The sequence below is a fragment of the Zootoca vivipara genome, chromosome 3, assembly GCF_963506605.1.
Source record: "Zootoca vivipara chromosome 3, rZooViv1.1, whole genome shotgun sequence".
In the NCBI taxonomy this organism is placed as follows: Eukaryota; Metazoa; Chordata; class Lepidosauria; order Squamata; family Lacertidae; genus Zootoca; species Zootoca vivipara.
In genome coordinates, this window is record NC_083278.1 from 90,263,716 (window position 1) to 90,281,901 (window position 18,186).

Here is an 18,186-nt window from a genome sequence, read left to right on the forward strand (position 1 = left end):
TTTATCTATTTTTATGGAATCACTCACATTACATTTAAGCATAGGCAGATTATAGCATTGACGTGTACAACTGCAAAATCTGCAGGCAAGTGTATGTTAAAGGGAGCTGCATGTTACAGAGTCATAGGCATATAGGGCACATGGGAAGCTGCCCTACAGACCCTTGGTCCAACTAGCTCACTATTGTCTACATGGAGTGACAGCAGCTCTCTAGGGTTTCAAACCTGGGTTTCTCTGAGCTGTACTGGAGATGATGGGGATTGAACCCTCAAAGCAGGGGAGTCACAATATGGGATGGGGGGCGGGGGTGCCCCAGGCTCCGCTCTGCGGGGGGCACCGCGGCGCCCCCTCGCTACTGTGGTAGCGGCGTGACCGCCATCGCGGAGGCCCTGATGTTTCTGGCCTCGCCCCTCGCTTCTTCCTGGTGGGGTGGAGGCAAGGGGCGGGCCAGAGACAAAGCGCACAGCAAGCTGATCCATAGCACGCTTTGTCCTCTTCCTACTCAGACGGAGGCAGAGTGGCAAGGGGCGTCAACAGAGACGCCCCTCGCCTCTCCGCCTGAGTAGGAAGAAGCACACGTCACGCTATGGAGCGGGTGGCCGGGGGGGGCAGTGCTCCAGCGCCCCCCGGCCACCCGCTCTGTAGTGTGATGTGTGCTTTAGGCGGAGCGGCGAAAGACGCCCCTCGCCGCTCCGCCTGAGTAGGAAGAAGCACACATCGTGCTACGGAGTGGGTTGCCGGCAGCGGTGCTCCAGAGCCCATATCCGGATCACTTCAAATGCCAAGGGAGCACCGCCCCCGGCAACCCGCTCCGTAGCGTGACGCGTGATGGACGCCCCTCCTTCTGGTTTGCCGCCATGGGCAGCCAGTAGGCTTGCGACGCCACTGCCTCAAAGTGGATGCTCTATCTCTGAACTATGGCCCTTCTTCATGTGCTGTGGTGGCACATGGTTTTTTTTTTAAAAAAGGACATGTGTCCACTTCAAATGCTAATTGGATACCATGCACACTGCTTGAAAGTTCTTAGTTGGCTCTTCCCCTTTGGGCCACACTGCATCACAAGCAGAAAACCATAATTTTGACTTCTTGTATCATAAACAAATCATGAGCCCAGGTTTGAATGACAGCCCAAACTTTATGGCTTGCTGTTCATAGTGTGACCAGGAGGGGCAGTGTAGCCCATTGTGGACTTCTCAACATGTACCGTACCAGCATGCTCATGTTCACCTTAAACTACAGTAAACATAAACTATATTTTTAACTCGGGGGTAGGAAACCATTTTTTCATGGTAGGTCAGATCAAAAAGTGGTCAAGGTTGCCCACTGATCAGTCATCTGATGTCAGGTGTATCGAATCACACCTGAAAACAGAGTACCTTTGGTGATAGTTTTAATCAGGGTCACATGCAAAGGAACAACAGGGACTGCATGGCTTCAGACTTTTCCTTTCCAACTGCAGTTTGCATTTGACGCTATTTAATTTTGGTGCCAAAATTTCAGCAAAGACGTGATCCAGTCAGGTACTCATTGTCTTTTAGTGGCAGCTGTGGAGAGTAGGGGTGAGAGGGAAAGCTCAGTTGGATGTTTGGACTTCTGTGTAATGGTTGATGCAAGACAGTGTTTGTTACTACTTTCTGCAGATTGGATTATTGATAATCTGCTCACCTGCCAAATTTGGGCCAGTTGCTTGGGGGAGATAACGTGTTGGTCTTTTGGCCGGATCCAGGTCCCTACTCTTTCTTGTGTTTGAAAGTAAGTTCAGTTGAAATAAATGGGATTTGCTTCTTAGTAAATGGCCACCCTCAGCTGAGGCTCCAATACTTTGGCCACCTAATGAGAAGAGAAGACCCCCTGGAAAAGACCCTGATGTTGGGAAAGATTGAGGGCACTAGGAGAAGGGGACGACAGAGGACAAGATGGTTGGACAGTGTTCTCGAAGCTACCAACATGAGTTTGACCAAACTGCAGGAGGCAGTGGAAGACAGGAGTGCCTGGCGTGCTCTGCTCCATGGGGTCACGAAGAGTCGGACACGACTAAACAACCAAATGGCCACCCAAGGGCATGTTTGTTTTTTGAATGGTGGACCCCTGACCCAACATGCTGCTTGAAAAATGGCTATTTAAATTGTGGGGAATCTAAAGCTGTATTTTGTATACTCAAAACTAATAATAAAAAATAATCCTACTGGGCTAGCATAAGCCTTTGGCTGTGTCTAGAATAGCTCTTTGGGGATCCTGCCAGTATATTTACAATTTAAGTGCCAAAATCTTATTTATGGTCATAGTAGCAGATGGGAAACCTAGGAGGAACAAGAACAGAACTGTTTTGACATCAATGCTGGCAGTAGAGCGTAGATTTGGTCCTCATATTGTAGTGCAAAAATATTTTTTATGCTGTCATAAATTTAATGATAATAATAAAAGTGGCACCATATGTGTGTGTGTGTATGAAAGCAAATAGATTGTGGATTACATCCTAAATGCACATTTTTCTGTTGTATAATAATAATAATAATAATAATAATAATAATAATTTATTATTTATACCCCCGTCCATCTGGCTGGGTTTCTCCAGCCACTCTGGGCGGCTTCCAACAAAACATTAAAACAAAATAATCTATTAAACATTTAAAGCTTCCCTAAACAGGAAATCCCAAACTGCTGAAATTGTGAAGGTGGTAGATCATAGAGTATGTTGCTTCTCAGCATGCTTTGAAGCAGACGCTGGGGAAACTGGAAAATAAGTGTACAGTACAATCCTATGCAGGTCCAACCAAATGTAAGTTCAGTGGGACTCACTCTGTGGTAAGTGGTATAGGATTGCAGCCTTATGTATGAATGGTTTCTTCCTCCACCTTTCCCCCCTCCTTTTTGAGGTATCATTGTGTAATATTTCATAGGATTCTGATTGCTTTTGAGTACTGTATTTGTATCACTAAGATACAGGTTTCCTGTACCGTGTTAATGCATTCCATGTGTAAAGTTGCTAGCTAAGTAGCTATCTAGTATCTAATTTCACCATGTTCTTTTTTGCTGTGTAGGTGCAAAGTTAAATACTACTGTTGTCTTGAATCTGTGCTTTAAGGCATGAGTTGTGGAGCTGTCAGCTTTTTGTTGACTCAAGGTGTCTGTTGTGTTGAACAGACTTTGGTTCTTAATAAATCGCTCTCAGTTTTGGTTTTTTAGTTTCCTGCTTAATCTATTCTAGAGCATTCCCCTATCTACTTGCCTCTCTTGAGAAGTCTGCTTGGGAGTGGGTGACCTTAAAAATTTAAATTTGTAGTATGTCCTTGTAGAAAGATCAGGTGATATAAATGTTGCCTCTAGGTCAGTATGGGCAACAAGATGGTAGTTTATAGGGTTCTTTGGTCTAGTCTAGTGTAACAGGGCTTGTATGTTCTTAATGCTTGTATGTTTCAGAATGGGTTAAACCACAAAGCCTAGGGCTTGCTGATCAGAAGGTCAGCGGTTTGAATCCCTGCAACAGGGTGCAAGTAGATAAATAGGTACCACTCCAGTGGGAAGGTAAACGGCGTTTCCGCGTGCTGCTCTGGTTCTCCAGAAGCGGCTTTGTCATGCTGGCCACATGACCTGGAAGCTGTATGCCGGCTCCCTCGGCCAATAACGCAAGATGAGTGCCGCAACCCCAGTGTCAGTCACGACTGGACCTAATGGTCAGTGGTCCCTTTACCTTTTATTCTCAGAAAGGCATGACCTTGCAGTGTTTTAAAAGCTGTGAGTGGACACTATTTACTGATTGAAAAATAGCAGGAAATAGACTTGAAGATTATTTTAATTGGGTACCTTAAACTGAGTAGATACCAAATTCAGAAGCAGGCTTTATAGGTACAGGTTTCCTCTCCTCTTCCTTCAGAATCTGATTAACATAGGAAGAATTTTCTGAATAAGGCCACAACATAGATATACAGTATATACGAAAGGCAATATACTACAAAGACATTGCAATAGTGGATATTTCATTTTCATTCCTTTTCCGAATGACCTTTAGCATGGACGTTGCTGCATTAAGTTCAATTAAGTACACTTAATTGATGTTTTTTATTGAGCTAGCTATCATTTGTTTGCCCCTCTGAGCTTCTTTGGGAGGAAGGTTGGGTTATAAATTTAATTAATAATTTTTTTAAATGCCAATATTTTATTTAAAAAAAATTGTAAAGTGACCTTTGAGCAGAACTTCCAGTGTGCCAGACAAAATAACAATAAAAAATTAAATCAAAATCCAGGATAACACTAAGGTGGCAGATAAAAGCAATCTTAAAAGCAGCATTTGAAGCACAATAGCTTTCCTGGCAAGTGGCTGCCAGTACAGACTCTCATCAGTAGAGCTGAATTCTCTCTCTCTCTAATGTGCAGCACTCATGGAGCCTCATTTTTACATGGGTACATGCTATTCAAGTGACTGCTATTATGTTGTTTTGTCTGTGAAATTGCTACTGCAGAGTGTGGAGTTTGCAGCAGGGTATAACTGTGATACCCCATGGGTTCACATTTCTTTATTAAAATTTCCTACCTGGCAATGATCAAGAAGGATTGCATATATAAACAGGCCCTTGATGTCAGAAAGGTAGTGTAGCTTCTGTGTTTCTCATAACACCTGTTGTGCTGTTGTTGGTTCTGCTTAAATGTTTCAGTAGAGAGGGATTCCCTTAAAACAATAGTACAGATCAATGCTGTATAGTTTGGAAAAGATTTGTTCTGGTTTCTTTCTACAAAGATAACTTTTTCATTTCTCGTCTCTTGGGATGCAGCTCAGTTTCTACGATTGAAAATGAGTGCTATGTTTTGGCATAAAAGTATGAGCATGCTTTCTTGTCTTCAGTGCAAATCTCTGTTTACAAACCTGCTCCTGCAAATAAATAAGTGGATGGAGGATTATGGAGTCATGAAGTCTGTGGCAAGGTGAGCATCAAATTAGGGTAGTTTTCTTTTCTTCAGTATCCTCTGCTTGGGAACTTGAGGTGGCATCACCCTTTTAATCACAAAGCAACAGTCCATAAGAACTGTAGCTGGGATGGAGTGTCATCTAGTATGTAAGGTCTAGTTCAGCTATTACCTTGATCATGTGAAAGCTCATGAATAACGTTTTAGCATAGCAGTGCTCTACATGGAAGCATATTTACTGTGTGATCAACACATCATGTGGAGGTTTGGCATGCCACAAGCACCTAGGAAGAATCGAGGCTTCATGTAATGAACCCCACTTACTTATGCTTGCAGATATCATGGCTTCTGCACTGAGTGCCTCCACCTGGAAGTGTAATTTGGTACTGCTACCATTGGAACCGACTCTTGGTTGAAGAGCGTTGAATTTCCTTTTTATAGCATTGTACGCATGTGTACTTCCAACAATTGAGTTTTTCATACAATAGCGTCCCTCAGAGCCTCTCTCTGAATACAATTTTGCTGGAGTCCAGCCACCCACTGGCCTCACATAATAGCATTTCTAACTCTGATGGGAGTGGCATCGCAGTGGAACTATAGTACCTATTTTTAAGCAAAGCTTGCTTGTGCTTCTGACGTAAGTAATGAGAAACTAAACAATGGAAGCTTAAGGTGTTGCTGTATTCACAACTCTATTTTGCAAACATGCCATTTTGATAGGGTTAAACTTTAACAAGTTGTGCAAACCTAACATAGTAGAGGGGACAATCTTATTTCCTTCGGTATGTTTTTGCATTAGCAAAGCTACATCTTTATTGCAGAAATGGTGCTTTTGCTGACTTCATTCTGTTTGAAAACAGTATTGATTTTTGAATGCTGACAGTGTGCAGTTTTGACAGCATATCAAATATAGAGGTGAGTATGGTGTCTGCTCTGAATACAATCAAAAGGACTGAATCTTTTGTGAAGTTGGTTTGTGTTTGTGTGCATGCGTGTGTGAGAGAGATTTGGGTCTATGAAATGAGGCATAAACAATACAGTCCAAATTTTGGTGGCCAGACTAATTAAATCTATCAAGTTTTAGGCAATGTGACTTCCTTTGATACGGATAATGTTGTCCCTGAAAAGGCAAAACAGGGATAGCCAACATTGTGCCCTTCAGAAATTATTAACCTTCAACACCCATCATTGCTTACCTTGCTGGATGGGGTTGAATGGGTTTAGGAGCCGAACAAAATATCTGGAGAGCACCACATTGACTGAAGTATGAAGGTCTGTAGAGAAATTAAATAGTAAGTAAAGAAACTTGGCTACTGCAAGGTGATTGAATGGGTGGTGGGTGCTGAACTCCATTCCTGTATGAATTGGTATTTAGACTCAGTTTAGTTGCCTTCTGATCCAGTTTTAGAACAAAAACAACTTTGGTGGACAACCTGTGCTGGGTGGGGGGAGAATGTGACCCAGCTGGTTCTTATACATATATCAAAGGTTTTTTATACCACTTACTGTTGTATCCAGTTGGACAGACTCTCTGAAGTTGTTGAGTCCAGTCAAAACTCCTCCTGATGTTTCAGAAGGTGATACTGGGCAGTTATTATTTGGCACCATGTATTTATGTTCTTGGGTCTGTCTTGAATATTGTTTAACATTTATATCAGCTTTCTCCAACCTAGTGTCCTTCTGACATTTTGGATTGTAAATTCCATTAATCACTGACTAATGGCCGTATCGGCTATTTCTGGCTAGAGCTAATCCAACCACATCTGGAGGGCACCAGCTTGGGGAATGCTGTGCTATATTAGCCCTCTGGGGGAGATCTTTTGGAGTAAGGCTCTTTCTCCTTTTCATCAAATCCAGATGAGGGAAAAGATGTTCTGAATAGATGTCTAGAGTCAGTAGTTGGTTGGATGAGGACCAAAAAACAAACTCAGTTCAGCTAAGATAGAGGCACTGTTTCCAGGTGATACCTGGCCAGGATATAGAGTTTGGATGGTGTTGCAGAAGCCCTAAAATAATGGTGGCTAATCTGTGACCCTCTGGATGTTGTTGGAGTTGAATCAGCCTTAGCGTGGCGAGTGCTCAGGGATGATGCAAGTTGTTACCAACAACATCAAGGGTTAATTCAGGTAAGTATTTCCCAGTTGACAGCTTTTGAGAGCCTGCCTGAAACAGCAGAAAGAACTTGCAGGTGAGGTGACATCCACATTGCTATAGCAACTTCGTTAGCAGGGATAGGTTTTTTAAGTAGAAAAGATTTCTCAGGAAATTTTCTTTCTTGGAAGTTGTGAGCGTGAGGTGTGACCACATTTTCCTGTTTTGTGGTCTCACTTTAAAAAACAGTATGAACACATTTCTGCGGATATGAGGTTTATGGTTTGTGGCTCAATATATGGGAACTGATGATTAATCGTAAGTGGTGCTGATTGTGAGCGTCTTAACATGGCAAAAATCAAAATGCTCATAGGCCTATTTGCGCTTAGTTTTCTCTCAATTTCCCACTCTTAAAAGACAAAGTTTCTCTCAATTTCAGAATTATTTCTTACTATCAGAGAGAAACTTGACACCTTTCATAATGCAAGCGATGGAGCTCATAATGTCTCAGGGTTGTAAAAGGTCAAGCATTTTAGGTTCTCTTGTGGGACAAATAAAGAGGGGAAAAAACTTATTCAGTCCCAGAATAATTGTAGCAATAATGCTGCATTTCCTACTGTACTCCACCTACTTTGCATCATAACATCCTTTCTCATATTTGTGGCTAAATGCCAGAGCTGCACAAACTGAATATTATTTGCAGTAACTCACAAGGCAGGAACATGTGCTGACCACCACCGATAGATAATAGGTAAATCTACTTTTCTCTTACCATTGAGTCTTGCCCCAGTGCAAGAAATAATACAAGATAGCAATGTCTTTAATGGGTGAAATAATTTTTAGTAGGTTGGTTTTAGTGTTACTGTACTTGGTCTTTAAGCAGAGAGAAATTCAGGCATGCTAACACTGAACAGTTGAATGCAGTACTTGAGTAATTGGCCTTGAAAGGTGTGTGATCACATTTTTGCTTGAACTTCAGCAGAGTTAGGTTTCCCCCCAGTTCTTCTGGTTTCATTTGAAAGCAGCATTTATATAGTAGTATGGAATGCTACTAATAACAAGGCCAGTGGAAGTGATGATATTCCAGCTGAACTGTTTAAAATTTTAAAAGATGATGCTGTTAAGGTGCTACACCCAATATGCCAGCAAGTTAAGGTGCTACACCCAATATGCTACACCCAATATGCCAGCAAGTTTGGAAAACTCAGCAATGGCCAGAGGATTGGAGAAGATCAGTCTACATCCCGATTCCAAAGAAGGGCAGTGCCAAAGAATGCTCCAACTACCGCACAATTGCCCTCATTTCACACGCTAGCAAGGTTATGCTTAAAATTCTACAAGGCAGGCTTAGGCAGTATGTGGACCGAGAACTCCCAGAAGTGCAAGCTGGATTTCGAAGGGGCAGAGGAACCAGAGACCAAATAGCAAACATGCGCTGGATTATGGAGAAAGCTAGAGAGTTCCAGAAAAACGTCTACTTCTGCTTCATTGACTATGCAAAAGCCTTTGACTGTGTCGACCACAGCAAACTATGGCAAGTTCTTAAAGAAATGGGAGTGCCTGATCACCTCATCTGTCTCCTGAGAAATCTCTATGTGGGACAAGAAGCTACAGTTAGAACTGGATATGGAACAACTGATTGGTTCAAAATTGGGAAAGGAGTACGACAAGGTTGTATATTGTCTCCCTGCTTATTTAACTTATATGCAGAATTCATCATGCGAAAGGCTGGACTAGATGAATCCCAAGCCGGAATTAAGATTGCTGGAAGAAATATCAACAACCTCAGATATGCAGATGACACAACCTTGATGGCAGAAAGCGAGGAGGAATTAAAGAACCTTTTAATGAGGGTGAAAGAGGAGAGCGCAAAATATGGTCTGAAGCTCAACATCAAAAAAACCAAGATCATGGCCACTGGTCCCATCACCTCCTGGCAAATAGAAGGGGAAGAAATGGAGGCAGTGAGAGATTTTACTTTCTTGGGCTCCTTGATCACTGCAGATGGTGACAGCAGTCACGAAATTAAAAGACGCCTGCTTCTTGGGAGAAAAGCAATGACAAACCTAGACAGCATCTTAAAAAGCAGAGACATCACCTTGCCGACAAAGGTCCGTATAGTTAAAGCTATGGTTTTCCCAGTAGTGATGTATGGAAGTGAGAGTTGGACCATAAAGAAGGCTGATCGCCGAAGAATTGATGCTTTTGAATTATGGTGCTGGAGGAGACTCTTGAGAGTCCCATGGACTGCAAGAAGATCAAACCAATCCATTCTTAAGGAAATCAGCCCTGAGTGCTCCCTGGAAGGACAGATCGTGAAGCTGAGGCTCCAATACTTTGGCCACCTCATGAGAAGAGAAGAATCCTTGGAAAAGACCCTGATGTTGGGAAAGATTGAGGGCACTAGGAGAAGGGGACGACAGAGGACAAGATGGTTGGACAGTGTTCTCGAAGCTACGAACATGAGTTTGACCAAACTGAGGGAGGCAGTGCGAGACAGGAGTGCCTGGCGTGCTATGGTCCATGGGGTCACGAAGAGTCGGACACGACTAAACGACTAAACAACAACATGGAATGCTATGTATTAGATTAAAAACCTTCCATTGTACAGACTGCCTTTTGTCATTCAGAAAGTTGTAGTCAAAGAAAGAAAGAAACATTTTAGTTGTTGATTTCTTTGTGGTCTGCCTGTGAAGATGTTACACCTCTGCTTTCTGAGATCTGGTAAACCGTTGAAATGAACAATACTTGGAAACTGGAGTTTTAAATGGGTTTCTGGTTTGGGAAAAACTCCAGCACTGTTTTGCCATTGAAGTGCGTCTATATAATTTTTGTAACAGCTTAATTGCTAGGTTTTTATTGTTTCCTCCTACTCAGCTTAAAATAACTTCTGTTCTCGTTGGAAAAGATGAACTAAGAAGCCCTTTATGGCTTCTCAAAAATGGTTATTTCCTATGTCATTCTTTCTGGAATGCAGGTGTGCAGTTATGCTGTATGGAGAAGAGCAGCTGTATAGAATTGAATGTTGATAGTCATAAAGTACATTAGACTGGCTTTATGTGATGCTAGCTCTTTTTGCATAGATACCACCGTAATCTTTACAGGGCCTTTAAAAACACTGCAGTTAAAAAACAGTTATTGATGGCTTAAACATATGTATCAGAAGTGTAGTTTTGTACAACTGAAGCTCAGATTAATGAAAGATATATAAACCATTTTGTTAGAGCTTTGAGTACAGCAGCTTCACGAATGGCCACTTACAGATGCTGCTTTTTGCATAGGAAACAGGGCATGTTGCAAAAAAATGTACAGCTGTGTCAGTGCAAAAGGAAAACAGGTTCTCAGTTTTGAAGGTAATACTTCTGTGCACTCTTTGTTTAAGGGCTAAGGTGAAAGAAGCATTTTCATCTTCCATCTGCATTTCTGTATTTTTAAAATCCAAGTTAAGCCTGACCATAGTACATTAAAGCCTTTTTTTGTTCTCATTTAGAAGAAGTGGGATAAGACAGATCTGTTCTCCTTTCCTGAACAGTTTGGAGTTAACTTAATTGGTATTTTTGTGAGTTGTAGATCTTCAAGCCCGGAACAAGGTGACTCAAATGGTTTTGAAAATTTGATATAAATAAGCATATAAATCAAATTCTAATAGATTAACATAATTGAATAAGATAGCAGACTTGAAGATTGCCCGTATTGTGTGTGTGTGCTGCTGACTAAAAGGGGAGTCTACACATGAGTGTTGGGACAAGGTTGAGGAGACCCGAGTTCAAATTCCTACTTTGTGACTTTGGCTCAGTCACCAACTCTCAACCCAACCCACCTCATCAGACTGCTTGTGAGGATGGAGAGAACCATTTATGCCTCCAGAGCTCCTTGGAAGAAGGGCAAAATAAAATCTGTAATGACTAACAATGAACATGTTTGTAGTTAACAGTGTAAATACAGTTTCCTTCTTACCATTTTGTATTCATATTCCTGACACGAGGAGCTACAGCTAATCCGTTTTTTGTGAACATCCAGAAAATTGTAGAAAGGATTTTGAAATCAAGTTGAATTTTTTTTTTAGGGCACAGCAGTAGTTAGAAATAAAAATATGGCACACAGAATTGAAAAATTTGGCAGTTTATTATTAAAAAGTACTCATCATATGTGAGAAGCTTAAACATTACTTTCTACTGTAAAGATTTGTGTAGTAAAGCTATACTTACAATAAGCAAGCTGGCAACAGAACTGGGGAACCTGACATTTCAAAGAACCCTTAGCATAGCTTTAGCGCTGAATAGTTCAAAGAAGAAATACACTTAATGCAGGCTGTCTCTCATTATAACTTACTGCCTCCAATCCCCACTTGTTTTTCCTGTTTCACCTTCTTCTTCCGGCTGCAGGGTGTGTTGGAGCTCTGCCCTACAGCGAGTAATATGATGTAGAGATGTGCAAGGTATATAACTGGCAGGTGAGCAGGCAGGTGTTTGATGAAGGAAGGTGTAGAAAAGTTTTTGAATTAAAATTGTGTAACAGATGATGTGAGAACAACTTGCATCTACACAGGAATGATATCCCATCCACATACTAATTTTCAAAGATAGAAACTCATGCTCCTCTTCCCCCCCCCCACCCCCCAAAATCCAGTTGTTTCCTTTTCTGACACTGGTAGGTTCTCCGTTCAGGAAGAATCATCAACCTCCTTTGATGTATTGGGAGTGCATTCCCAATGGTTAGCTGATTTTTCTTTTCTAGAATCATGGTCAACTAGTAATGCAGCTCTTGGTGAATTTTATCAGTACTTTCTAATACAATTTTAGCATCTTTATATGCTTTTATGGCACACCGTTTCACATATTGAAAACATATAATTGTATATGAAAAGTGACAAGGTGCATTGAGTCAAAGTTTTTTTCTTGGCGATGTAACCTGAAGGAGGATTTTGTGCCTTCTGTTTGAAGTGTCTGCAACTAAGAACTCTAGATCTAGATAGCAGCAATGATGTGGTATGTTGGTTAAGATTATATTTTGTGTATCTGTATCAAGATATATTAGGAATTTGGATGCTCGTAACTACTATTAGCTCAGAGCTACTAGTATAACATCAGCTGAGTTGTGAACTCATTTGTTAGCTTTAAGCTAATCTTGAGCTCCTTCCACGCCATCTGCTATAGGGTGACAATACTGCCTCACCTTACAGAGCTGTTGAAAGTATTATTAAGATATGGGAAACATTTTGATGTCTTAAGAAAAAGTGGTGCGTAAATATAAAGTTATTGCTTTAAAATGTGTTATGAGAGATGAGGTCTTGTTTTGATTTAGCAGCTCAGTTCAGACAACTTGCTAAACCTTGGATTGAACTTGTAAATATTTAAACAAACACCTGTGGTTTAGAGCTGAGTGTCTGGTCGTCGTCCTCCATTCAGTGTGCTCCAAAGGGAGGCAGAACAATGGCCACCATGCCTAAGGTTTGTCAACTCACACATCATATGTAGCACACACGATGGTTTCTAATTCCTGCATGCTACCCAGTCACAAGCCATGGTTTGATGTGATGTCTAACCAAACCTGAATGTTAGCAAGTTTTAAAAGTTATTTTCAAATGACAGGGAAATGTGTGTTCTCATCTACCTAATGTGCGTAACTCAGTGTGCTGTCATATAATTTGAAGCGTGTGTGTGTTGGAATCAAGTGTCTGGCTTGGAACTCTGTCTTTGATTTTATATCTCTTAAACATTTTTGCTGATAGACCTATAAATGAAATATTAATTAGTGGGACGATAGGAACTCCTGTTGGAAGACATTTTGCTGCTAGAAACCATGAGTTTGGCAGCTATTGCAGATATCAAAGTTCAAGGTAGCTCCAGGAAGCAAATAAACGGATTAATTATTTAGTCATCAGTTAGATCATACGGTAGTTGCCTGCAATTTGCCTAGCCTAAACTACGGCTGAAAGCACCTTTAGTGAATACTGGACATACCATTTAAGCTGAAGAAGCGGCCAGCTGCAGAGTGCATGGATTTATTCAGGGATCACTTTGCCATTTCTTAAAACAGAGCTAGGGTAAGACCTACCACAACTTGAACTTTCAATGCCTAAATTAAGAGAATAGTTACCTAAAATAGATTTCAGAGTTGCTAATGAACACTACTTAAATTGCAGTGCAGTATAGAAAAATGACTTAGAAAATGAATTGTTTTGAAACAAAGTGAAGAAGGTTATGACACATTATTTTAAGATTCATGGTTATAGATTTCGGGCAGAGGTGGGGCTAGATAATATTGGCTGTTATCAACACATAATATTCTGTGCTTCCAGAGTGGCTTTCTAGTTAACATGGATTTTGTTCCTCTTGTAAGCTTGTTAATTTTGGAGGGCTAATGGGCCGTGTGATGGTGAAATCCAGATGCTTAGCACCTCTTTAGGGGATTGCAAACAGTTTTGTATATAGCACTAGGTGGTTGGGGATTCAGATAGCAATATACCACCTGTTTAAATGTATTACTTTAAATAGCAACAGGTTTTTGTCTGGTTATTTGAACTTAATCTCTGGGGTTGTGTGATTTTGCTTTTGGCTAAGTTGGGTCATACAAATAATATATATATTTATAAATTAATCAAGTATGTTCTAGGAAACTTTGCTCTGTGCCTTATCCAAACCTGCATTCATATGAGCTGTAAGGATTTTTTTTCAGGAGTTGGCACCTTCCAAGCTGTTTGTACTTTTACATACAAGAGCATGTTTCTTTTAGATGAAGCATGCAAACCACCCCAGACTTCTCATTTTGTCTGGATAATTCTATGTCTTTATACTCTGTAGCCAATTGCTATACAGTGTTGCTTTATAATTGAAATAATTGAAGCAGTATATTTGGGCCTCCTTCCAGTCAGGGTGTCCCATAGAAGAAAACCAAAGAGCTAACATTGAGGTTTCTGCTTCTAGAAACTTGCATCAGTGAGAACCAGAGATAAAATACATTTAGGATTTGTGGAACTCTGATCTGCTCTCTTCCAGATGTTTCTTACTGTGTACCTCAGTAACAACGAGCAACACTTCACTGAGGTGCCAATCACCCCAGAAACTACCTGCAGAGATGTAGTGGATTTGTGTAAAGAGCCTGGTGAGACTGAATGCCACCTGGCTGAAGTGTGGTGCGGCTCAGGTAAGCAAAAAGTCCCAATTGTAACCTGCCAGGCATCCAGATAAGTGTCTCTCTAGTTTCTTTTAACACCAGGATTAATTGAACTTTTAATTAAGGGATCACATGAGTTCATATAATGATTTGCATTGTGCAGCTTTGTTTTTAATATAAATTGCTTTCATGTTACTGTAAAATAAAAGCAGACTATTATAGTGGCAGCAGCAAACAATTGTCTGTGGATCAGTTGCTCCTCTCCCAGCTGGTCTTGGACTGAAATCACAGGCTTTTGTTTCACAGTTTATAAGAGGTCTTTGGCTTGTGCCAAAAGGCTTAGCCTCTGTCAAGGCATGCACTTATATGGTACCCAGAGTAGTGAGAAAGAAAACCTCTCTGAGGATCCACAGGTGGAAAAGGCCTCCAAGGCAGCCTCCGCCTCCCCAAAGGGCTGATCAACACTTTTATTTTTGGTCCACATGTATGTATGTATGTATGTATGTATGTATGTAATGCGGGTAGCGCTGTGGGTTAAACCACAGAGCCTAGGGCTTGCCAATCAGAAGGTCAGCGGTTTGAATCCCCACGACGGGGTGAGCTCCCGTTGCTCGGTCCCAGCTCCTGCCAACCTAGCACTTCGAAAGAACGTCAAGTGCAAGTAGATAAATAGGTATCGCTACAGCGGGAAGGTAAACGGTGTTTCCGTGCGCTGCTCTGGTTTGCCAGAAGTGGCTTTGTCATGCTGGCCACATGACCTGGAAGCTGTACGCCGGCTCCCTCGGCCAATAACGCGAGATGAGTGCTGCAACCCCAGAGTCTGTCACGACTGGACCTAATGGTCAGGGGTCCCTTTACCTTTACCTTATGCTTTCTTGATATTTTATAGTTTAAGAAAGCTAATATAGTAGGAGGGCCAGAGGTGTAGCGCTTTGGGAGAGCTGGTGACTTGTGAATTCTTCACACAAGACACAAAAGTGGGTTCCCCCACATCTTTAAGATGTTCGCTGTCAGCGCCAATTAGCACTAAAAGCAACCCTTTTTGAAGGTGTGATTGGAGTTGACAGATTATTGGAGCCTTCCAAAAAGCTCCAATCTTGCCTTCCAAAAAGCTGGCTGTGCCCAACTGTAGGTATGAATGGATTCAAGGAACAATCTGGAGGGCCCTTTAAGCTCCCAGCTGCTCCTGTGCAGTTGCCTCCTTCCTCGGCTTCAAATACAACATCAGGCCAGGTGGGCATAGCTTGGTGGAATTGGCTCACCTGACAAATGAGGATCCATGGCAGGCATAATTTGGCCCACGGGCTGGAGGGTTCCCCATGGCTTGCTCTGTAGGTTCTATAAAACTAGGTTCTTTCCTTTTCCACAAAATTATTGTGAATAAACAAACGATATGAAGAATTATTATGCAAGCATTTATCTAGCAAAATCTCAGAAGAGAATCGGGAATTTTCACTTCGAAAATGGGCACTTAAATTCTGGACATGGCCCCTGAAATTAAGGTGGAATACCACATTTATTCATGGGTGAATGAACAACAATGATTTTAGAATTGATATAGGAGAAGAAGCTTCATGCTGAAGCTAAGCATGGTAGATAAAGTGAAGTTAAAATGTTTTCCCCCCTCAACCCATGTATTGAAATTTTTGAAACCAATTCTAATTATATGTACGACTATGATGATTCACAAAGCTACTGAAATCATGGAAGCCTCTTGTGTAAGGTTGGGGGGTATGTACCACCTGGTACTGTATACAAGTTGTAGGCTACTACCCAGCTCTTCTCACTTTTCCTACCTAGTATCTTTAGACAATGCTTCTTTGTCACATTGAGCAGTGATGGATGTTTGAATAGAGTGGCATTGGTCTTAACTATGCTGTGTTGACATGCTTACCTAGGTCAGCTTGTCACAAGGGGACAACAGAACAGGTTGTGACATTAGTACAGCAGTTATTCTGCATTGTCCAAAACACCAATTTCCTGATACCATTATTCATCAGATTAGTTGTTTAATAGTTTCCTGACTTTGCCTGACCCATAAGATTGCACCCTGATTATATGTCTGAATCCTCAGATTTTCTGTTCTATTCACTTTATATGATTTTATATTGCTGTTTTAGATTGTGTATTATTATTATTATTATTATTATTATTATTATTATTATTATTTATTATCTGTTTGCCACCCTGGACTTCTTCAGGAAGAAAGGCATGACATAAATTCAACTAATGGAGAGCTTGCTTTTTAGATTGTTCTTTAGAGATTTTACCCCTGCTATGTTTAATACAATGTATGTGGAAATATGTTGCAGGTGTTTGAAGTATTCAGCTGTAAATGCACACTGAACATACGTGTAGGTTTGCCAGTGTACTTATAAATTCTAGAAACAAATTTTTATCATACAACCTTATTGATGAGAGCAAACTTGAGACTTTCTCCAATGCTGATTATATTTAATTGGATTGAGGATGATGTCTGTGGAACAAAAGCCTTTAGTCAAAATTTTGCTGATTGCAGCTAGAGTAGTGTAGGTCTGAAAATGGAAGGGCTCTCAATCCCCATATAGACAGGACTGGCTATTGAAATCTTGAATTAGCAGAAAATGATGAATTGGCCAATCTGGTTTATTAGAGGTATTTTCCACAGTAGAAAATTTTCTGAGAGGTGACTGTTTTGTGAAATAGAGTAATATGAATTTTGGAAGTATTATATTTCAAAGAAATTGAATTATGTACCTTTGTATTTATGAATAAATGAGCTTAAAAATTAAGAGGGTTTTTAATAAAAAAATTAAAGCAGCAGGACTCTCAGCTCTTTGAAAAGCCTGTCTTTTTATATTGACTGCTGGTTTCATGGTGAAGCTGGTCTACTTGTTGACAGTTTATTGCCTGTAAATGAGGCTGTCCTTCAGTGTATCAGTCAGCCAACCATGCTACATGATACCTTATTCCTCAAATTCCCCCCCCCCCCTACAGTCAGTGTTCTGTGTCCACAGAGCATACTTGGTTCTCATTGGGTTATATTTGTGTATCTTCCTAGCATTTTTTCCTTAAAATTGTACTTTTGCAAACTTTGGGGTTTCCCCAAGCCTGCTGGTAGCTCCTCCTTCTTTGTGAATGATGTTTGGCTGTGTAAGTGTAAGTGATTATGCATTAGCAACATTTATTTATAAAAATACTTACAATAATATCATTAAAAATATCAAGGCAGTGTACAACAATATATAAAAAAAGTACAACAATATATATAAAAACGTTGTACACTGCTTTGAGAGAGAGAGAGAGAGAGAGAGATAAACACCAGAATGAGAGTCAATGTATTGAGAATCCTAGCAAAAAAAGGCATTTCCTTAACTTTTAGTTAATTTTTACTAGAATATTGTCTAAAACTACCATAAACAAATCGGCTTAGCCTCATCCAGGCCCTGCTTATTCTAAATGATAGTGATACTTTCCTTTGTGATTTACAAGATGAGCTGTTTAGCTGTCTAGACAAATAACCACGGTAGCTGCTTTTTCTGTTACAGTGACCTACTTGCTTATACTGTAAAACTAATCAGCTTTGACAGTAACCCCAGAAAATTTCCTTCTTAGGTTGTTTCAACATGGCTGCAGTTTTTTCCCGTCCTTAAAGAAAACATTTTTGTTTGTTTTTTTTTAATTAATTTTTTTAAAAATTAAGAATCTGTTGGACGTCATAAAAATCCTACACATCTTGTAGGAAAGCTTATAATGAGAACCACAACTGAACTACTGGAATACGGTATAAAAAGGCTTACATGCAGGGGTAGGGTGTGGTGCCCTAATGCGATTAATCATTTGTACACTTCGATCTTTACCCTTGAATGAAGACAAATGTTAATTGTCTCACTAAACGAGCAATTGCCTATCATTATCACCAGTTTTTACCACGGTCACTTCTGTGTTCATTACCTTTTGTTCTTACGTCTTGTTCCCTATAGAGCATTCAGTAAAACTGGAAGCTTGCTGTTATTAGGCATTTGGGTGCTATCATGATAAAAGCATAGGTTTTGATTTTGCCTTTAATTCACATTGAATAGGAATATGGTTTCCTGG

The 18,186-nt window shown here is 40.6% G+C and overlaps 1 protein-coding gene across 4 annotated transcripts in view; it reads left to right on the plus strand.

Moving 5' to 3' along the window:
* The window catches only part of TP53BP2 (tumor protein p53 binding protein 2), a 47,705-nt gene that overhangs the window by 5,265 nt on the left and 24,254 nt on the right, over window positions 1–18,186 (plus strand). The window contains exons 1-2 of one of the 4 annotated variants that reach the window (XM_060272976.1): window positions 662–5,817; window positions 13,992–14,139. The exons of 1 other annotated variant lie outside the window; for it this stretch is intronic. In XM_060272976.1, coding sequence (XP_060128959.1) covers window positions 5,776–5,817; window positions 13,992–14,139 — 190 coding nt within the window. In that variant the 5' untranslated portion in view covers window positions 662–5,775. Of the gene's footprint in view, window positions 1–661; window positions 5,818–9,566; window positions 13,040–13,991; window positions 14,140–18,186 lie in introns of those variants that run through there. 2 more of the 4 variants (XM_060272978.1, XM_060272977.1) reach the window with 2 other exon arrangements.